Below are 22,986 nucleotides of genomic sequence, written 5' to 3' on the forward strand. Positions count from 1 at the left end.
GAATGTATCATAATAGCAGTCTCATCCAAAATGTCTTCCAACATGGCAGAATACTAGAAGCTTCTGCCTCTAGACATTCCTTCCAGCCAGCCCTCTTGGTAGTCCGAGGTAGTGTGTGAGGCAAGGCTGTGTTCATGCACTCAGGAAGCCAGATTCTGAAGTAAGCATGCTGTATCCCTCCCTTCCCATCTCCCCTACTTACTGATTAACCTGCTTGATGTCTGTCTCATTTTCTCATCTGAAAATTGTGCCAACTTCATAATCTTGCAGTGAGGATCAAATAAGATACGCAAGTAATTACCTCGCGTATGCCAGGCTAGGACTGGATCCTTTGTGGTGACTGGGTGCTGGGACTGTGGTCATGGTGGTGCTGGTGCCAGTTGTGCTGATAGTTGCGGTAGATCTGATTCCTGTTCAGGCTACTCTGACATCTTCCTGCTCATGTTCTAATTCCTGATGTCCTGACCCACATCTCAGCTTTGTGCTCCTGCTTTCACCTTGCTGAAACGGGAAGGTGCAGTCATTTTCACTCAGCTGGGCTAAGTAGGGCTATGCATTGATGTCCATTTATGACCTTTGTTGATTTCACCCTTTTTTGCGCCCCCCCCCCCCCCTTTTCCCCCAGCTCACTAGCACTTGTGTGTGCTCCTAGCAAAGTCCTTGGAATGTAGTCAATACTCGGTAAATATTTGTCAATGTGAATGGTACTGTTGTACCATCACCTGAGACCAGTCTGGGCAGCTCCCACCAGCACCACCCTTGAACTTGGGTCTTCCTGCTCTTTAACCAGCCCATCCTAGGCCCTGTGTTCCCACCCCTTGAACTTGTATCCTGCTCCCACACCTTGGTCGTTGGTTCTCTCTTCCAGGAGTTTCTTGGTTGATCTTCCATGTAGACACTCCAGTCCCTACTTGTACATGGATGAGCACGTCAGGACACACCCAGGCATGCTGTCCTTGTTACAGCTGAGGCCCACTGCCCCAGACGTAGAGACCCCACTCTCACCCCCAAGTGCATGTGGCACTTGCTGTAAACTGTTCAGGGGACACAAAATGAGGTCAATGATTAGTAGAAGAATGTGGATGTTCTATTAAAGGGAATGCTTAGCTCTTTATTGCAGTTATATAATAGGCAGCAATCATGATAGCCGAGGGACATGAAAACACAGTCAGCAGAGTTTATAGAGTTCTCTGCAATGTGGGCTTGTGTGTGTTGTTTTGTGTGTGTGCGCGCATGCACTTGCCTGTGAATGTACCTCCAAGGCATTCTGGGAACTTGTTCTTGAGAAAGAGATATCAGGCCTGGTTCCTTTTTTTTTTTTTTTTTTTTTTTAATAGCAATAGCTTGGTGGCTGGAAATAGAGTATTAGTTTCTATAGCTAAAAAAATACTCTTTTTAAAAACCTTCTAGAACACTGGTTCTCAGTGTGTTTCCTGGATCCAAGAGCATTGGAATCACTGGGAATTTGTCAGAAATACAAATTCTAGGATCCCACCACAAATCTACTAGATCTTTAGGGGTCTTTGGGGTTGAAGCTCAGCAATCTATATTTTAACTACCCCTCTCCCAGGCAGTTCTGATCTGCCCAAGTCTAAGAACCACATAGCCACTGACTCCTAAATCATCACCCCAAGACTGATTAGGAAAGTGCTCTTAGGGTCTTTAAACCTGGATTAGATCTATTTCCCGATTCATCTTTATTCTAAGGCTGTAGGTGTCCACAAAAGAAAATGTCGATGTCCCTATTAAAGAAGTGACGTTCTTGAATCAAGCCTTCCTCTAAACCAGAACCTTTAGAATATAACTGAGCAAATTCTGTTGCTTTTTTTTTTAAAGATGTGTTGTAGCTTACATTAAGATGTATTTTATGGATAATAAATACCATAATCAAGGCTATGTATATTTTTTCCCCACTAACTTTTGATTTTTGTTTTTGGGATATTGAGCATAGTCCTGTTACTTCCAAACTTTACATTTTATCACACCTTTCTATTTCCTTAAAGGATTTCATGGCATATTTGTTGAAGTATCAAATAAAAATCTATATATTCTTAAGCATTTAACAATACTCTGTAATCTTTGGAAATGTCCTGAAAGTTGCAAAATAAGTGTTTATAGTCATGGTATAGCCGCTAAAGGATAATTCTCAAATAGAGTAGAAGTAATTTGTCAGCTATAGATAGTTAGATGAGTGACCATGGGAGCCCTTTCTATGATTTTCAGGGTCTCATGTGTGAAATGAGACCTTGGATCACAAATTCTTTTTTTTTTTTTTTCACTTAGCATATTAGGCTTTTATTATATAGGAATATACTGATGAAAATATAATGAGAGTTTAAAAAAGATGGAATCCTCTAAGGTTAGAGTTGTATCTCTCTTTTTTTTTTAATTAAATCTTTATTGTTCAGATTATTACATTAGTTACTCTTTTTTCCCACCATAACTCCCCTCCACCCAGTTCCAACCCCACTCTCTGCCCTCACTCCCCACCCACTGTCCTCATCCATAGGTGCACGATTGTTGTCCAATCTCTTCACTCACCCCCACACCCCTTTCTCCCCCCCCCCCCAAGAATAGTCAGTCCATTCCCTCTCCATGTCCCTGATTCCATTACAATCACAAGTTCATCAGATTATTTATTCACTTGATTTTTAGATTCACTTGTTGATAGATGTGTATTTGTTGTTCATAATTTGCATCTTTACCTTTTTCTTCTTCTTCCTCTTCTTACAGGATACCTTTCAGCATTTCATATAATACTGGTTTGGTGGTGATGAACTCCTTTAGCTTCTTCTCATCTGTGAAGTCCCTATCTGGCCTTCACTTCTGAATGATAGCTTTGCTGGATAAAGTAGTCTTGGTTGTAGGTTCTTGGTATTCATCACTTTGAATATTTCTTGCCATTCCCTTCTGGCCTGCAAAGTTTCTGTTGAGAAATCAGCTGACAGTCGTATGGGTACTCCCTTGTAGGTAACTGATTTTCTTTCTCTTGCTGCTTTTAGGATTCTCTCTTTGTCTTTCGCTCCCGGCATTTTAATTATGATGTGTCTTGGTGTGGTCCTCTTTGGACTCCTTTTGTTTGGGGTTCTCTGCGCTTCCTGGACTTGGAAGTCTATTCCTTTCACCAGGTAGGGGAAGTTTTCTGTCATTATTTCTTCAAATAGGTTTTCAATATCTTGCTCTCTTTCATCTTCTGGCACCCCTATAATTCGGATGTTGGTACGCTTGAAGCTGTCCCAGAGGCTCCTTACACTATCTTCATATTTTCGGATTCTTTTTTCATTTTGCTTTTCCGGTTGGGTGTTTTTTGCTTCTTCGTATTTCAAATCTTTGACTTGATCCTTGCGACCCTCTGGTCTGCTGTTGGGAGTCTGTATAATATTCTTTATTTCAGTCAGTGTATGCTTAATTTCTAGTTGGTCCTTTATCACAACATCGAGGGTCTCATTAGATTTCTTGAGGATCTCACTACATTTATCGGCGGTCTTACCAGTCTTTTCGAGGGCTTCTAAACAGTTCTTTAAAGACCTTAAAAGTGTGGTTTTGAACTCTATATCCAACAGTTTGCTTTCCTCCAATTCTGTCGTTTGTGTCCTGTTTCTTTGTCTCAGCATTTTTTTATGCTTCGCTGTGTCGATAGAGTGCCTTTCTGTGCTAAGTGTCCCAATTACCTAAGGTAGACACTCTTGGTGCACCCCCTTGTGGGCTTTGTGCACAGTCTTGTTGTGGTTAAGCCTTGATTGTTGTAGTTATCACTGTGAGGAATTGACCTCCAGGTCAATTGGCTGTGAGAATCAGCTGTGTCTGCGGTGGGAGAACTTCTGTTTTGGAGACACCCCTCTGGGGCTAGACTTGCTTCGATGGGGCTTTGGTGCTCACTGAGTCTGCCTCCTGAGTGTGTCTTTTATGGTTCCACGGAGCTTAAAGCTGGATGGTCCCACTCTGACCTCTGGGCTTCCTGGCTCCTGGATCTCTAGGGAGGTGCTAATCTAGCCTTTGCCTGAGGCTATCCAGCAAAAGCCTCCCTGCAGGGCTTGGGCGGGGCGGGTCCCACGGGATCAACAGGGCGGGGTTAGCAATTATGGCTGCTCTCAGTCTTGCCCTCAGAGGCCCTGCCTCTCAGCGTCCCAGTAGTCGCCGCAAGCCCCACGGAGAGAAAGCTGCCCTAGGGTTCTGAGCGATGCCAGACAGTCCCGCCTCTCCCGTATGAGTCTGGGTCCTTAGAGACTCGCCCGGAACTGGAGCTCAGAGCCTGAGACTCCCTCCCGATTGAAAACAACCGCGCCCTCAGCCTCCAGCCCGCTCCACATGCACTCCGAACCTTAGTATTTTACTTCAGCACTGCGCCTCCTCTGAGCCTCGGTATGCTTTTCTCTTTCCTCCTAGTTGTAGAACATCCACTCAGCCAGCTTTCCTGTGGTTCTGGATGATGTCCGTTCCGTCTTTTAGTTGTATTTTTGAAGTGGTTGTTCGAGGCAGCAAACTCCCGTGTTTACCTATGCCGCCATCTTGGTTTCTCCTCCACAAATTCTTATAAAGTGATAGTTTGACTAGATTTGAGCTATCCCAGGTTACCAAAATTAGAAAATGTGAGTGGATTTATCACACCCTTAGTAGATAGATAGTTCACAGTAAGCAATCCTTTCAGTACACTTCTCAATAAAAGTTTTCAATTTGCTAAGGAAGTAATAAAAACTCTGGGATTTGTAGTCAGGAAATCTGAAATTTAATCTAGACTCTACTGAAATCTGTAAATTTAGGCAAATCTCCCTGACTTTCTGGGCCTTAGTTCTTTGTTTTTGAGTTTTTGTTTCTGTTTTAATTGTAAGATGATAGTTGTTGGTTTAGATCAGGGTTGGGAACCTTTTTTCTGCCAAGGGCCATTTGGATATTTATAACAATTCGTGGGCCATACAAAATTATCAACTTAAAAGTTAGCCTGCTATATTTGGTCAAACACTTAATTAACTCAGCCCTAATGCCTTGGCAGGGCCAAACAAAATGATTTCAAGGGGCTTATACAGCCCTCGGGCCAGACGTCAGGTTCCCTATCCCTGGTTTAGATGAACAATTTCTTTTCCTTCACTAAGAGAAAAATAATTTGTACATAAATAGTGGAAATCAGAATATACTAGTAAGTAAGACATGAAATAATTTTCTAGCTAGATTTTGCTAATCTGAACACATTTGTATGCTTTTTAATATTTTTTCTTGAAATCTGTTTAGGAAAAAAATGATGGCGGTTTAAATATTTTGAGTTAATAGGGAAGATTATCTTTAAAGTTAGAATCTGAGTTTTGTGATATTTTGCTTCTAAATAGACATCAACTCTCGTTGATAGAAACTTCTTTGTATATTTACTTAGGAGGTATGTTGAAAATGTTATTGCTTAGTTTGTGGAATTTACATAAGCTGGGTTATTAACTGATATTTGCATTTTCATTTAGGTATTGGCTAATTTAATTTTTAATAATTTTTAAATGAAAAGTATAATCTGATTAAAACTTAAATATTTTCTTACAGTGATCCATACGTGAAACTTTCATTGTATGTAGCAGATGAGAATAGAGAACTTGCTTTGGTGCAGACAAAAACAATTAAAAAGGTAGGTGTCCATCCTAATTAAATTTCATTTAAGCCATAATTTAACCCAATTAGATTATGTATTTTGGGTCTGTTGAAGTTTATATTTTAAGATTAAGATGGAAATATTTTTTTAAGCATTTTGCAGTATTAAACCTATAAATTCAGTGTTAATCCAAAATATGTTTCTTGCTTTTAGTTAAATGATTGTACAAAACAGTATTCTTAAAATAAGTATTATTACAAATAGCAATTTTTTCCCAGGAAAAGAATATAGCAAAACAAGATTTGTTCTTGTTGGCTTATTATTTTTCATAAAGAAATTTAAAATAATTTAAAATACATTTAATGAAATAGAGTTGTGTGGGGAATTGGTAGGCACAAAGGGGATGGTTTATCTTGAAACAAGAATTTCCAAAGAAGCAAAATATTTGTTTAGCTACAAGAAAACAAATAAAAAACATTAATAATAAAACTATGTTTATGTACGTATGTTTTACTTTTCTAAATTTCACACATATGATTTCATTAAAGATGTTTTCCTAATTGTATTTTAATTCATCTATCTCCATGGAATATAATGTGAAATATTTGCTCCATATTTAGGACATTTGTTGAAGATGCTTTTTTAAAATCCAAAATGCTGTTATTCTTCATGCTTCGGTGTTATTTACACATTACTATTATTTTTCCCTTGCTACCTTTGGGTAGTTGGATAACACTGTGATAAGCATTTCCTGGAGAGTTTGATGGCTTTTTAAAAAAATGGTAACTCTCCTGCTATTGTGCAGACGCCTGGGCTCCATGACCAGGTCATTTTGTGTAAGAAACAGCAGCTGTAGCGTGCCCTCCACCTGGCATTCGGCCTGGCATTAAAAATGTTTTGATTAGTGGGGAGGATGCCTGCGAAGGACGGAGGCCATTGTTTGCAGTGCTAGGCGCTGTCACTGGTTTGGTTATCAGTGGAGAGGGAGGCCCGCCTTGCAGGGAAGGCAAGCCGAAGGCGGAGGGAGCAGAGAACCAGAGCCACCGAGGCGGTGATTTGCGATATTGAAATGTGTTTTCTTGCGAAGGGAGGCCCTCCTCCTCCCTCCGCTCCACGGTAGAGGTGCAGCTGCATGGCTGGGGCTGCTCTGCCTGCTTGGCAGCCAGCCTCCTGGTTAGTATTACTGCTCTGTGTTCGCTGGGGTTTAAGAACTGCTTTCATTCTCCTCTCCGCCCGGCCCGGTGCCGGTGCCGGGTCTTTCATGCTGTTTTGTGGTCTCACGTTGTTGTTGTTTTCTTCCCTTACCTGTCCTTTGCTTCCTCCCCTCTACATTTCTATGAAGCTGGTCCCCAGGGCTGCTGCAGCCCATGGCACGCCTGGGCCTGCCCTGCCTCTCCCTGGCTGCCTGGCACCATCTCCCCTCCCTCCTCCTCTCTTCCATCACCATCCTGTCTCCCATCACCATCCCCGCTCCATTCTTAGCTAAAAATATGAAATCCACTATTTAGGGTTGGATTTACTGTTGAGTTGTGGGTGGGGATAGTGCTGATTTTTAAAAATGCCAGTTCAGTGTTATACAAATTGTGTTTTTTATTTTTTATGGTGCATTGTGTTGTTGTTGTTGTTGTTATTTGCTTCTTCCTGCACTAGTATGTTAAAGGAAATCGGTTAATAAAAGAAAATATTCTGAATGCAGAGTATCTGTAGCCATGGGTGAGGTTGTGATTTCTCAGTCTCAAATTTTTACACATAATTTTTAAGACATGTATTTATTTAAGAGTGTTATGCATGTCCAAAATGCACCTATATATATATATATATCCTGTGCTTAGGACAAAATATCCTTTCCATGTTCTGTGTGATATATATTTAAATGGATTGACAGGGAGGTGGATGGAGAGAAAGACAGAAGGATAGGGAGAAGAATATTTTTAAACCTGTTATTTTGGGGAAAAATAATTTACTTTAGGTTTATAACTGGCAGATATTTTTTCTTGTTATATGGTATGTTCATCAATATTGTTCCTAAAGAATGTTCTTCAGATTCGAGTATTTATATAAGTAGTGAGCACTTTCACCTTCCTACCACCTGCTTCACTTCTCTCCAAAACGGATTTTTGTAGCACACGGTTGAGGGAAGGGAACAAAATTTATCTCCTTCTGGATAGGGTAACTGTATCAATTTTAATTTCTTAAAAGATATATTTCTATCTTCATGATGATGGCTTTTTACAGGTCCCCAATGTTATTCCTTCTGATTGATAGCTTGCAATTCATGTTTTGGGTTTTTTTTGTCTATAAATTATCTGTGCCCCTCCTAGTTTGGTTTATAGAATAGTCTCAAATAATTGACTAAATGCTTCTTTTTTGCCATTTTGAGACTTTCTCAGCTCTTTTTTAAATCAGAAAAATGGTTAAGCAAATATGTGGACTGTGTTGTACTAGTAACTGCTAAAGTTTCAAAGACTGTAAAAGGTATTACAAGATACTTTCTCTTCCAGACGCTGAACCCAAAATGGAATGAAGAATTTTATTTTAGAGTAAGTTTTTCATTTTTTTGGTAACACTTGTTATTGATAACTAGATTGATATATTATCCTAATAGATTCATATTGAATGAAAGCTGTTAAATTTTTATTGTGAAATTTCTTTCAGTATGAGTATCGGTTGGGTAGCCTCCTAATTTGCCCCAAATTTTCAAAGACTGTGACGAGTGGTAACGAAATCTGACTTGTTTTATTTGGAAATGTTTTAGGGAACTAAAAAGAAAGCAATCCAAATATATTTTAGCCTTTCTATTAAAAATTTTCTTTAATAATAAGGCAAAATACCATTAAAACACTAGTTTACTTCTAGAGATATAGGCTATGAATTATTTTAGAGATAGGATAAAACAATAGAGGCAACATGATTAAAAAGAAGCCTACATTTTATCAAGTATGTTCCAGTAATGAAGGAAAATTTTGTAATTCAAATATTTAGTGTGAGTGTATATGTGTAGTATAAAACTACTTCTGGAATTTAAATATCACTGAATTAGGTAAAATTTCCTTAACCTTTTATATTTAACTAGAGGCCTGATGCACGAAATTCGTGCAAGGGTAGGCCTTCCTTCCCTGCTTGCGTACCCACCTTCGCCTGGCACTGCCCTGGCCCGCCGCCACACCCCCCCAGTTCTTCGGAGGCCCCCCTCCGCGACCCCCTACCCCCCTGATAGATCACCCCTCTGACCAGTGGCCTGGGCCTCCCTCTGTGGGGTGATTGTGGGGCAATGGCAGGGCCCCCTGACCAATCACATCGCACCCGCCTTGGCTGGCTTGGCACCAGTGCCTGTCATAGCGTGGTTGTCCGGAAGGTCTTCCGGATGGTCGTTCTGCTCTTTGATCAATTTGTATATTACGCTTTTATTATTGTAGATACCCAGAAGAGCTATATGTAGAAATGGCTGGATTCTGTGAATTAACAGAGAATACTATTTGTGGTGGTTGCTGGTTTTTTTATACTGAAATTTTGAAAATATTAAACCGCTCAGCTATGTAATAGAAAGAAAAGGTGTATTTTTTCCTCTTCAAAATGAATATATTTTCATTGTCTGTATAGCTGTGGTATTAAAAACTACTCTTTACCTTCAGAATTGTTCTAGATGAGACATTTTGATTAGTGTAGGTTCCCAAACAACAATATAATCAGTAGACACATTGTAATTGGTCCTAATTTCTTCTTTCAATCACAATAGTATTTTATGGACTCCAAACTTAGATCACTAGATACATGTGTTCTATTATATTCAGAGCTGAAATATGGCATTGATTTTTTTAAATATATATTTTTTTATTGCTTTTAGAGAGGAAGGGAGAGGGAGAAGGAGATAGAAACATCAATGATGAGAGAGGATCATTGACCGGCTGCCTCCTGCACGCCCCGGGGCCCATAACCCAGGCATGTTTCTTGACCAAGAATTGACCTAATGGTTCATAAGTCAATGCTCAACCACTGAGCCACACCAGCCAGGCATGGCATTGATATCCTAATACTTGATGAGATCCTATGTGTAGCCTTGACCAGATGTATTTAAAATTACTTCATGAAGAACTGAAAAGCTAATGGGGGCACATTGACGTTATTGGCCTTTAGTAAGCTTTCCACTTGTAAAACTCCAAATTACTTAGACCCCTTTCAGTTTAACACCCTGGCCACATTTATGTAAATGTTAGTACTTCCAAAATTTTTTTTAACTAATCTTGGCTACATATGTAAACTCTTATTTTTCTTGGATTTTTACAAAAAGGCCTTTGTTTTATTCATCTCACAAATTGTATTGCCTGCCTACTGTGTGTTGGCTCCTGCCATGGCCTGTGGGTACCCTGACCAGCAACTCAGGCCTTCATAGAGCCTAGACCAGCCGTGGGCAAACTACGGCCCGCAGGCCGGATCCGGCCCGTTTGAAATGAATAAAACTAAAAAAAAAAAAAAAAAAAAAAGACCGTACCCTTTTATGTAATGATGTTTACTTTGAATTTATATTAGTTCACACAAACACTCCATCCATGCTTTTGTTCCGGCCCTCCGGTCCAGTTTAAGAACCCATTGTGGCCCTCGAGTCAAAAAGTTTGCCCACCCCTGGCCTAGACACTAAACCCTCCGTCCGTCTGCTTGTTCCCTCACTAGGCCTCTGAGGGCAGCCAGGGGGCCGGCCACAAGTACAAGTCGTGCTATTTGCTCTGTATATCAGATGTTATTCCATTCCATTCTCCATCACGAAGCAGCCGAGACTTGTGATAGTAGACATGGTCCCATCTCAGGCTCTACAACATGCAGCCTTTATGAACCTGTAAAAGCTACCTGAGGACTCACCTCCTCTGTAGGTTCCTTGTCGCTTACATAGAAGAGAAAGTCCTGGCTCAAGGGGGCTGTTTCCAGAATTTACATGTGATAGTATAAATGAGAACACCTACCACCATGTCTCACATGTGGCTGGTACTCACAAAATGATACTGGAGTCTGAGTGATGATTCCTGCCATTTGGGGGAGATTTTGGTAGAGAGACAGAAGCAAAAAGACATTGAAAGCCTAGTAGCTTTGACATTGACCCTGTGTTTGTTGGAAGGGGAGCACATCTTTTTTCTCTTTGTCTCTCTAATGGTTTAAAGCCTGGGCTCTGGAGACAAGCAGGCCAGACCTGGTGGGAGCTCTGGTTGCCTTGCATAGTAGCTGTGGGCCCTTAGGCAAGTTACTATACCCTCATGGTCTCAGCACCTCATTTGTAAGATTGTGGTGACAGTTAACACATCATAGGTTTTCTGTCAGTATTAAAGGAGATCATGTGTTTTTGATATTTAATGAGAAGATCTTGCCTGGAAAATAAGCACTATGTAGTGAATGGCTTTTTTTTACTATTTTGTCATTATTTTAATTATTGCTATTATATTACTGTTGTTGTTTTGATTAGGCCTAAGAGCTACCCTCAGGCATAGACCTTGTGAAGATGTAGCCTTGGTCTAAAGCAGCAATTTTCAACCAGTGTGCCGCAAGAATTTTTAAAACCTGCAATACCTATTTAGTCAGAAGCACTGACTTCTTTTCCCTTAGATTGTCAAATAAAAAAATGACAGCAGCCAGCACAACAATAGCCGTCTGGAGTGAATGAATCAAAATTATACCTTTTTTGGGTCACATCAGCAAAAAGTATATTTTTTTGGTGTGCCAAAGAATTTTAGTTGAAAATTGCTGGTCCAGAAACATGAGCATACCTTTTGTAGAGGAGTTTGAAAAACGCTTTAAAACTATTCAGAATTTTCCTTTCTAATGTTAGAAAAGCAGCTAAAAGCATTTTCTTCTAATATACCTCAGTATTGGGCACAGAACAACATAGAAATAAACAGATGACTTGATTTAGTAGATACAGGATTTTCAGAAGAAGACACTTGTTAAGATTACACATTTGATTTGGGTACATTATAAGGATTCCATTCTTTATCTCTTATTTCATCCTTTCAATTGTTTCTGCCCATTCTGAAGTACCATTTATGTCTCTATAGGTAAATCCATCTAATCACAGACTCCTCTTTGAAGTATTTGATGAGAACAGATTGGTAAGTGGGTCTCAGTTTTTATTTTTGCTTCATTTTTAAAAAAAATTTAGTTTTACAGCTGCTGCTTTAAAAACTGTGTTTATGTTGTACTTCTGACAGTATATATGCCTCTAACCCATGGCTTTATTTTTGTTCCATTACAAACTCATGGTTCTAACAAATATTTTCATATGGCTAGGACAGAAATTTTATTTGTATATGCAAATGTTTTTATCATACTTAATATTAGTGAAAGTCACACTGATGATATATCAAACCATATGCTTACTTACACTCTGTTGGGAATACAGAATGATGGGCAAATCTGGAAAGAGGCCATCGCTCATATAAATAAACCTTTCAGGGATTTAAAATATGAGCCAGACCGCACTACTGTCACCTATCCAATCGTGAATCTATTGTGACCCTCCTTGGGGAAACCCAAATCTAATTAACAGTAGAGAGCAAAAAGTGAATCTATATTTAGCAGGTAAAATTAAGCTGTATTTTAAAAGTGGGACTTTCTCAAGGGAAATTAGTAGAAAGTATCTTTAAAGAACTAAAGATATGCCTGAGGCATGAGACTGATAACAAACTAACATTTTATATAGAGATTGATAGATAGGTAAGATACAGTTATAGTATATATCTATAAACGTGTGTGTGTGATAAAATTAAGATTTCATTTTAGAAATGGAATTTCAGAAGAAAATCTGGCTTGAAGCATTTTGCCAGTTACCTAATTAGAATGTAAACATCGAGTACCTGTGAGTCAACTGTTCCAACTATGAAAATGAACTTTCAGTTATGTGCTAGCGCTTTAAAAAATATTTTTTTTATTGATTTCAGAGATAGAGAGGGAGAGAGATATAGAAATATCAATGATGAGAGAGAATCATTGATCAGCTGCCTCCTGCATACCCCTTGCTGGGGACTGAGCCCACAACCCGGGCATGTGCCCTGACTGGGAATCGAACCGCAACCTCCTGGTTTATGGGTCGACACTCAACCTTTGAGCCACACCGGCCCGGCCATGTGCCAGCTTTTAAGTACTCTCAGAAGAGGTATTATAATTCAGTGTAGTCAGTTGTCACTCAAATTTACTTTCCCTGAAACTTACATTTTTTGTTTTGTTTTGTTTTGTTGGGGGCTTGTTAAAATGAATGTTCTTATGAAGCGTTCCTGATGTAGAATTCAACTGAATAAATTTTTAAATAGCTTGAGATTAGAATATTTGGTCTGGAGAAGCCTTATAACACAACTGGCTTACCTCCCTGACCTTGCCATTGAGAGAGGTGAGGTCTAGAGCCCGGGCATGATTTAGACACGGCAGTGTCCCTGGTGGAAACTGCTGTTCCCTTGTCTCAGGCCAGTGGTGGCAAATAACCAGGCTCTTCACCCCGATTATAGAATTTGGTTGTGTGTCTAATCTATGCTTGCGATTATTTTCCAAATTAGAGAACCAACATATTCTGGCCTACCCTCCTGATATCTTTTCTATTAAAAATGTATTTAGGTTATTGGTGGCTTTACATGGAACTCAGCCTTATTTTTACTTTGGATGATAATTAGTTGTACTACATAACTAAATCAGTTTTGCTGTGTGTCTGAAGTTATTTTCTTTTTAAATTGAATGGGAGAGTCTGCTGAGGGTGGAGGTCTTAGAACCCCCTCTCTCATTCAGCAAAGACTGTGAGTTAGGCAGTGCTCAGCAAAATGACAGTTGTCCCTGGAGTCACAGATGCATACTCATTTATTGAGTATAATAACACTTCTTTAAGGTGAAGGCAGGGTCAAATTTGAGGAAAAATTGCCTGTCAGATGTGTTTGATTCATGACTTAATTTTCTTTATTAAGAGAAATTTACTTTAACAAATTTGTTTCTCATTCCCATTATCTAACACAATGACTTGTTGAGATGACCTTGCCATGGGGCCCAGATATACTTCCAAACCCTTAAGGGCTTTGAATGCAGAGCTCTAAGAAATCCTGTGTGAATACAAACTTTATCTGAAAAACTATTTGATTATATTAATACCTAGTTTTGCCCCAGGCCAACTGTAGTGTTGTCACTGCTGGTGTTTTTCTCTTTGGCCATTAATCTAGCTAAGAGAATACATGACTATGGTGGTACTTGGCAGTTTTTTTTATGATTGTTTGTTTGTTTTAGATTTTTATTGATTTCAGAGAGGAAGGGAGAGGGAGAGAGGGAAACACCAGTGATGAGAGAGAGTCATCGACCGGCTTCCTCCCACATGCCCCACACTGGGGAATCAAGCCCACAACCATGTGCCCTTGACCGGAATCGAGCCCAGGACCCTTCAGACCACAGGCTGACGCTCTAGCCACTGAGCCAAACCTGCTAGGGCAGAACTTGGCAGTTTTAGCACTAAACAAACTAGCTTCCATTTCTCTCATAGAAATCATTTCTAGCGTTTAAAACACATGCCTTTAGAAAACAGGTTTGCATGTATGTAAACACAGGTTTAATCCCTCATACCCTCATCTCCAGAGCTGTTGACAAAGTCATGCTTTGCAGATTTTAAAATAAACTTTTTTTCACTTTTTGCAGCTTGGTATTTTCCCCTCCTATTTTTTTTTTTATACTCCTTCCTAAATAAACCTCTTTGTTAAATAACCAGTGTTTCTGGATCATGGAAAATAGTTCATTTAAAACACCCAGAATATATCCAAGTTTACAAATCTGATGACAGTTTTTTTAATGTGGACCTTTAGTTTTCTTTTTTAGCTCCTTTTTGGCCCTTTGCAGAAATAGCAAGATTCCATGCTAGTATCCCAACCATGTTAATATTGCCGACTTCTCACTGGAAAAGTTGGCTCTGGGCAGCTTTTTTTCTGTATGGTATTTAAGTTAACTTACTACGAAAAGCACATGTTCTCCCTTCTTCAATTTTCCTTCCTTTTGTTGAGGGGGGCGGGTAATTGTTTTTTCCCCTTATCTGGCATATGAGAGAAATGTTTTCTCCAGCTGGGTCCCTTTTCTCTGGTACTTCCCTCTCTGACAGCATATCGTGTGAGAGTTACACACACACACACACACACACACACACACACACACACACCCTCCCTTCTAACTGAAAAAGGTTATAGTAACAGGAGGCGGACCACTAACTGGCAGTGTGAATATTTGTGCCCCTTGCCCTTAGCTATTTTGTGACTTGTAGATCACGGTCTAATTATTTAGCATTAAAGGGACACTAATTCTGTGGGGTGTGTAACTGTATTTATAGTACCTTTTATTAGTTTGCATTCCATGCGGGTAGTGTGGTGATATCATAAATAACAGGAACATAACCTCCGAGGCTTGTGAAAGGGTTTTCCTAGAGCCAAGGCATTTTTGCTGTTCGTCATTCGGTCCTGCGGGGAGGTGGGGAAGTGCCGTGTGTGCTGGTGTTTTCAGTGCCAGGTCTCGCGTGGTTCAAGCGCCCAGTGCCTGCTGCGTTCGGAAAGAACTGTCCTGTGAGTGTGATGCGGGTAGATTTATAGCCGCGTGGCTCGGAGTGTGTCTGCTGCCCCAGTCAGCTGTGAGAGCTCCCTGCTGGGGCCACTCCTGTCTGATGGAAAAAAGCAGCAGCTGGGAAGGTGGTGTTTCAGGCTCTTGCTGTTTAAAAAAAAAGAGAGAGAGCGAGAGGGAGAAAACTCCACTAAGTCCACAGGCTGGCATTGGAGGGGGAGACGGCGGTCATGTGGTTCTGGCCATCCTACCCTCTGTCACAGTGTGGATGAGAGCTTTTTGCTCTTATCCAATCATGCCTGGAATGCTGCTTGCCACTTGGGTTATTTCTGCTATCTGTCGCTCTTGGTGCCGCAGTGCTAAAGGTTTGGCAGATGGGACGCTTTTTCTTGGAGTTTGTGTCTTCGGTTTTTGACTTCTGGCAGTGCCGGGCGTGTTGTGGCCGCTCGTCCTCTCCCTCCCTGCCCCCCTGGGCACCATGGCCCATCGGCTTCGGTTTCATTTTGGCTCCAGTCGCAGCAACACAGCCCCTGAATCAGAGATCCTCGACCAGGAGAGAGAAGACGACTTTTTCATGACATTCCACACCCTGCCGCGGAGGAGCGGCCCTCACCCCTGCGCCCACCGCGCGGAGGACGGAGGCCTGCAGGAAGCGGTGGGCGCGCTCAAGCGCAGCACGTCCATGTTCATCCCGCAGCTCCTGAGCCCCATGGACGCGCGGCCCACGCGCAGCTCGTCCATGCAGATCTCGCTGCAGCGCAAAGCGGCCGACGGGGCCCCGGACACGTGCGGGCCACCCGAGGGTCTAGACTGCGACGCAGGGTCGGTGTCTCTGGGCCGCTGTACGGAGCCCCCCAAGTCCCAGACCCCGGAGAACTCTCCACCCAGGGCCACCAGGGGTGTAGGCCCCCAAGTGAACGGCATGTGTGGCCACCTAGCACGGAGTCCTGTCCCTGCGGATGGCCGTGAGGAGGCCGAGCCTCGGGGACCCAAGGGTGGCGGGCTCCGGATCCAGCACCGAGCCTCCAGCGCCGACATGCGCCAGGTGAGGCTGACGCAGCCCTTCGGGGCTGATGGACTGTGCAGCTCTTCAACTCCGGAGCCCAGGCGCTGGTCCCTGCAGCACGTACCAGATGCTTCTGGAAGTTCTGGGAAGCGGTGCTTTGTCTTCCAGCTGCAGCAGCCGCCTCCAGGCGCACCTGGTATGGGTGGTGACTTCAACTTTGGGTTCACGGGCACGAAGGGGGACAGGTTGGTGCGGTACCCCCGTATCCGGCTTGAGAGGAGCACCTCGTACCCGACACAGCCCCGAGCAGAGCACAACAGCCCCATGGAAGATCGGGGCCACTTGGGACACCCGGAGACGCCGCCTCGGGGCCGCAGGATGGCTCCCGAAATCCACAGGACGAATTCCGTGGAAAGGACGCCACAGGGTCAGGGCTGCACGTTTAAGATCAGGCAAGACCAAAATGCAGGGCAGCAGCATTTCAGAATTCTTGTGACTCGCGGACCCGAGGAATCTCATGAGGATCCCAAGGAGAGTACAGACACCAGCTCTGGCTCCACCTTGGCTGGAGCACCGGTAAGTTAGCTTGTGTTTCCATGTGAGGGACGTAAAGGACTAATTCAAGCCCAGAAAGCTTACTCCGCAGCGCAATTAAAATAAACTTCATCCTATTCCCGCCGGGAGTTTCCCAGCTTGGGGCAGTGTAACTGAAGTTGGGCCGACTTGTGGGAGCTGATTTGTGCTCCGGTGTTTGGTAGAGGTCCATGAAACTTGTTAGCATTTCAAAAAATATCTTTTCTTTATGTCCTCAACCTCCAACAACTCAGTTTTGAAAATCCACCCCCCCCCCCCATTTCCCCTTATGCATAAAAGCATTTAAAATTTTTTTACTTTAATCTGCCAGGCCCCAACACGTTGATGTTGGAAGTGCATTTAAAAGCTGCCTGCAAATATAGCCTGACAGCACTTCTCTTTTACAGTAGTTCTAATACAGGCAAGAGAATATCACCCAAAACCAAAGTGTATGTAAAATGTGAGCAAATTCTTCCTGATGGCATTTTTGCAGTAGAGGGTTGGCACTAGTTATTAGCATTTATCTTCTTTATTTGGGTCCCATGAATACTGAACAAGAGGGGGACAGTAAGAAATGCATTTTTGAACCAGATGGGCTGTTGAGTCTCAGCTAGGTGAAACTGACTGGGGACTGGTTAATGGTCAGATTGCATGGCCTGCAACTTAACACTGCCTGCTCTAGTGTCTAAGCTGGGATGCTGTACATAGAATAGTAAGTGTTCTGTCTCCAGCTGTGGAAACAGATGCTCTAGAACAGATTTTGGCCTTTATTGCTCTTATGTTCTTGCTTGTTCCTTTTCAGTGAAATGGAGTACAGAAAAACAGCTGCTAACCCCACTAGGCAAATGATGACTCTGCAGCTTTCATAGTTTATAATAGGATGAAAAGTTTTATCAGTGAGCTTTCTTTTACTAGTAATAATTAGTTTAGCTGTTACATGTTTTTTTAAGAGAACAAACTCCTTATATTTTGAATTGGAATTTTCCCCTTGAATTTCATGTGATTACTGGTTTGAAGATATGATTATGAAATATCTGGAGGACTTTCTGTGTGAGTTTCTACTGTGAATTGTGACTTTTCAAAGTGGATGGCTGAGTATTACTGTAGAATGGAATCATCTTTTATGCTTTAAGTTGAGAAATATTTTTGGCCATTCAAGTGAACTTTATCACTGCTCTATCATTGGTATTCACCACTTTGAAAAGGTTATCAGATGCTAAATACAAATATTATCTTTTTCTTGGTATTATGTAACTGTTTCTTCTTATCTCTTCCATATAGCCCTTTTATTATCTCTAACCCCTTTATTAGGCAATGTTGAAGTGCTTTTTCTTGGTCTGGACCGATACCACTTTTATACAGTGGTTCAGATGTCAATAGAATTTTGATATTAGAATAGACTTTAACCTTCACCCATCATGGCAGGGAGAGGCTTTGTTGGGCAGCACAGTTCCAAACACAGGAAAATTGACAAGCAAAATACATTTTCTAAAGTTTTGATAACTGTTCAATTATATTACCAAAGTCTTAAAATTATTTTTGCAGTTAGATATCAAGGAGAAATGGATTTATGTAATTAAAGTCTCATTTGCCTTGAAGTTTCTAATGTAATTACAACATAAATAGAAAATTGTAAAAATTATGTATACCTTACATAGAAGGGCTGTTGCAACTTGCTTGGGAGGACTATTATAGTGGAAAACGAATTTCTTCGCATTTGGGAATTTAAGTTCTAGAATCAAGAGCTCTTTCTGGAGAATACATTCTGTCCAGCACATGGTAGTTTTCATTTTCAAGGTGTATTTTTGTACACATACATACCTTTGTAAATGGTTGGTACAAAGCTGGTTTTCTTTTAAGCCAGAACGTTTTCCTTTAAGAAGCAAAAACAAACCTCCTCTCATAATGAAACTGCCTGCTCCATTCAACACTTTGTACGTGTTTCATACGGGCAGGGGTGTGAAGTGGAGGCAGCAGCTGCCATGGCCTTATTTATCTTGAGGGAAAACATTCACTGGGGCGTCTATGGTCTGGCTGCCAGCAAGCTTTTTTGATGTTTCAAATATCTGCTGCTTTGGCCAGAAGGGCATTCCATGATTAGTTTACATGAAAAATTAACTAAACTCTATTGCAGTCTGGTTTTTGAATGATGTCAGAAATCTTGTTTGGGAAAATCACTCAGGACTTCTTTGACGAAAGTACTCGTATTTCATAATCTATGCCTTAGACCTTTTTCCAAGGTTAACTTTTTGAGTGCTTTTCTCAGTTTGTGCCTCCAAACATTCTGTCATGAAAAAATCTAAAATGCAACATGACTCCAAAAAATGTTAACCAGCTAGATTCCTAGAAAAAAAATACATGGGAACAAACCCCTGTTGCCGACAGATTTTCCACTCGGTCCGACACTCCCAGTAAAATAGAATTGGTTCTTACAGTCATCGGTTACAGTAATGAAGAAACCTGCAAACTTTCATTCAGTTTGTGGCCTTATTAGTAGTCAGTTATTTTCTGAAAGAGGTTTCTGAGTTATTTGGTCTCATTATGAGCTTCTTGACTACATTAGAGTTATTCCAAGGAAGTTGAATCACTATTTACCAGCATTTATGCCCCCTTCAACAGTTTCATGCGTAATAACTTGTGAAGCTCTGCATTTTACGAGCTTCGGGAGCCAGTATGAATCTCATTATTGTAATAAGTGTTTAAGGCCCACTGTGTATGAACTTTACACTAGGTACTTGGAAAGTTTCAGACTCTCAGTTTCTTGCTGACACAGAGTTCGTAATGTAAACAGAGGGAGGAGAGCCCATGGAAGGCAAAGACGCATTCTAACATCCACCACATCTATTAATAGGGGAAGGGAGTGTTCCTCCTTTACTTCCTCTGTGCTTTTCCCTGTGCCCCCTCAGTGCATATACACTTCATAGAAGTAGTGTAGTATCTTTTGTGATTAAAAATTCATTTTACTGAACACAAAGGAATATGCCAAACTGTTTTTATTTGGGAGGAATTTTAGTTTGACTCTCTTAGAAAAGGGTGATTTTACTATGCAGAAGAATTTTGACGGTATTGGTATCTCTCTTTTACCCTAAAAAAATAATTCTATGAATATACATCTAAACCACCTTTTACTGAAAAACACCACATTGTAATGGATAAGAAAAAAGCTAGTACTCCTTTTACTGAGTCAGTTTCTGATTGGATTCTGTAAAGTTTTTCCCCCTTCCATATAGTAGTACTTTCTCTTGCTGTGGTCATATATGAGAATGCCCCAAAATTATGTAACAAAATTTTATAGCTATTTTCAGGGGTGTACTGAAACATGTAGACAGTGCACAGAGTTAACACTGATGTGTGTTTTCACACCCAGACACAGGACTTGTAGTGAGAGCTCAGGTTTCTGTAGCAGTCAGCATTTGAAAAGTGCCTTCATTTACTTCATTAGTCTATATAATTATCCATTGCAGAAGCATCCTCTCACTCAGCCTTCCCAACAACCTTGTAAAATAGCCCCTTTCCTGTTCCAGTTGAAGGTATGTGATATTGTCATTAGTTATAACTAATACTAGAGGCCTGTTGAACGAAGAGATTCGTGCAATAGGCCTTCCCTTCCCCTGGTTGCCGGCACCGGTTTTCCTCCGGCACCCAGGACCCAGGCCTTCGCTCTGGACCAAGCCTTCAGTCTTGGCTCCGCAGCTTCCCCCCTACGTATGCAAATTAACCGCCATCTTTGTTGGGTTAATTTGCATACACTCCTGATTGTCTGGTGAGCATAGCGGAGGGATGGTTAATTTACATGTTTGTCTATTATTAGGTAAGATACTGTCATATCACTTTATGTATAATGGGAATTTTAACACTATATCTTTGCACAATTAAAAAGCTCGTGTAATCCACCCTCCCCCCAAAAATGGAGTTTAATGCTTCCTGTGTTGGGACATTTTTGTTGAAAATTTTGGAAGTGGTAACTCCACCTGGTGCCTTGCAGCCTAATGGAGAGAAGGAAGCATCTTTGGAGATCCGCAGAGCCGGTTTGGCAGTTGACTGACGTGTCCTGGGGTAGTTAGGTGCCCTCTCTGAGTATACTGCCTTATAACTGAAAAATTAGCATAGAAATGTCCATCTCATAGGTTTACAGTGAGATTTAAATGTGTAGTGTATGTGGACGTACCTGATTGGTGTTCATGTTGGTTTTTTCCTTCTTAACCAAATATCTGTAGTATATAAATCTTTCTCCGAGGAAGATAATGAGGTTAATTGTGAACAACCAATTTTTGATCAGCATGGCATTAGGCACAGGGCAACATGAATTTGAGGCCTATCTGGAAATGTTTGCTTTAATAACTAGCCATGATGTCCAATGTCGACTCAGTGGTACTGAGTATTTGTCTGTTGGATAATCAGCACCACAGAGCCCTAACACTGCTCTGTGATGACGCAACCTCCCCCCAAAAACTCGAATTAATTCATGAACTATGCATTGTAGAAAAGGATCTTCACTTGTATTTGCTGTATTGAGTTTTGAAACTGAAACGTTTACTTCCGGTGGTGTGTCTGACATGCTATAATTTTATCATGTAATTTGCTATAATGTTTCCAGTGATTAAGTTTACTTTTACTTCTTATAGGCTGAGGTTTCATCAATTTAATGTTACCTGTATAAAATTTCCTCCCTGTATAATTTACGAATGAGGGCAGAATTTGGGAAGAGCCCTTATTAGATACTGCCTTTTAGAGGATTTTCATAAATGCCGCAGCCGCTTCACTTGACTAAGCCCAGAGGCAGAGTTCCTAAGCATTGAAATAAATCTATAATTTTGTAATACGTGTTAATACAAAAATTGTTATCTGTACATGAAAGTTCACAAAACCAGAGGAAGTTTAGTCCATGTTAGAATTTAATAAATATTGGGTTTCTTTGTAGAATTCATGGTTTAAAGCTAATTGAGGCTAATCTAAGTGGTAATCTATTTGTGTAACTTGAAATAACCAAGCAGATTTTTAAAGTAAAAATAATTAACTGCATATTATTACTGCTGAGATAGATTACTGTCCTAAATACATTGAACTTTTTAAAACTCTTAATGATACTTCCAAGACATTTGCAATAATGAGGGAAAATCAGGAAATTCATGGATGGTGTTGAAACTGGATCTTAATGCACAAATATAATATTGAAGTTTCCACTGTAAATGCCAGAAGAGGCTTGGGAAACCAATCCAGAATTGGCTAGCGATTCTTCAGAGGTTTAGTATCCTGTCTGCGATCATTCAGGCCCCTTCATTCACACCAGGCAGCATAATATTCCATGTCCTGCATTAGAGAGACCGACTAGACCAGCCGTGGGCAAACTACGGCCCATGGGCCGGATCCGGCCCGTTTGAAATGAATAAAACTAAAAAAAAAAAAGACCGTACCCTTTTATGTAATGATGTTTACTTTGAATTTATATTAGTTCACACAAACACTCCATCCATGCTTTTGTTCCGGCCCTCCGGTCCAGTTTAAGAACCCATTGTGGCCCTCGAGTCAAAAAGTTTGCCCACCCCTGGACTAGACAGTCCACCTGCAGTGTACACCCAGCTCCAGTTTAAAGATTTAAAATGTCTAAAGGGATAGAATGTTGAAAATATTTGCTAAGATATTTCGTATTGTAAGAGGTCTGTGATTATTTTTCCTGGGCCTTTTAGAAATAATCCTGACTCAGTAAGCATAAGGATGTATAATGACCTCAGTGGAGTTTCCTCTTTAATCTCTTGTTTATCATTCCACTGTGGCTTACTTGGGTGATCCAGGATACAAAGGAATATAAAAAAATAATAAGTGAGACAGGTGCTCTGACATGAGTGGGCCTCAGTAAATCTTGGATGGCGCTCCTGATTCGTGCTGTCCTGAAGAGACACGTTGGTGATCTCCAGGCATCACCACGTTTTCACAGGAAGCTGAGCTTTCAGGATGGAGGATGGCGTAGATTGAATTTCAAGAAGCCTGCTTATTATACCCTGGTCATTTTAGAACCATGGACCGTTCTTACACTTTGGAATAAAGTGCTTCATGTGAAGGGAAAGGTCATGAAATGAAATGAAATGATCATAAATTGAGTTGGAAAGGGCCCTCTTTTCTCTAGTTTGACTGTTGTTGCTACACTTAGTGATCAAATACTTTGTCAGTTCCTTTAAGGGCCTGCCCTGACTGCCTATTCTTTGAAACCATCCTGTGTATATTAAGTGTTGTGCCATATACTACTGAGTAAGCACAAAGTGAGGAAGTTCCTCCAGGAAGGGAGAGATTAGAG

At 41.0% G+C, this 22,986-nt stretch overlaps 1 protein-coding gene across 9 annotated transcripts in view; it reads left to right on the top strand.

The window, feature by feature from the left end:
• Positions 1-22,986, top strand: part of NEDD4L (NEDD4 like E3 ubiquitin protein ligase) — a 302,096-nt gene that overhangs the window by 170,787 nt on the left and 108,323 nt on the right. For 8 of the 9 annotated variants that reach the window (XM_070420371.1, XM_070420364.1, XM_070420365.1 and 5 more), the window contains 3 exons: positions 5,524-5,605; positions 8,071-8,109; positions 11,608-11,661. In XM_070420371.1, the coding sequence (XP_070276472.1) occupies positions 5,524-5,605; positions 8,071-8,109; positions 11,608-11,661 (175 nt within the window). Of the gene's footprint in view, positions 1-5,523; positions 5,606-8,070; positions 8,110-11,607; positions 11,662-16,425; positions 16,698-22,986 lie in introns of those variants that run through there. The other variant, XM_070420366.1, reaches the window with a different exon arrangement.

This window comes from Myotis yumanensis, unplaced genomic scaffold (assembly GCF_028538775.1).
Source record: "Myotis yumanensis isolate MYYU_CA2020_CCGP unplaced genomic scaffold, mMyoYum1.0.hap1 SCAF_7, whole genome shotgun sequence".
NCBI classification, from domain to species: Eukaryota; Metazoa; Chordata; class Mammalia; order Chiroptera; family Vespertilionidae; genus Myotis; species Myotis yumanensis.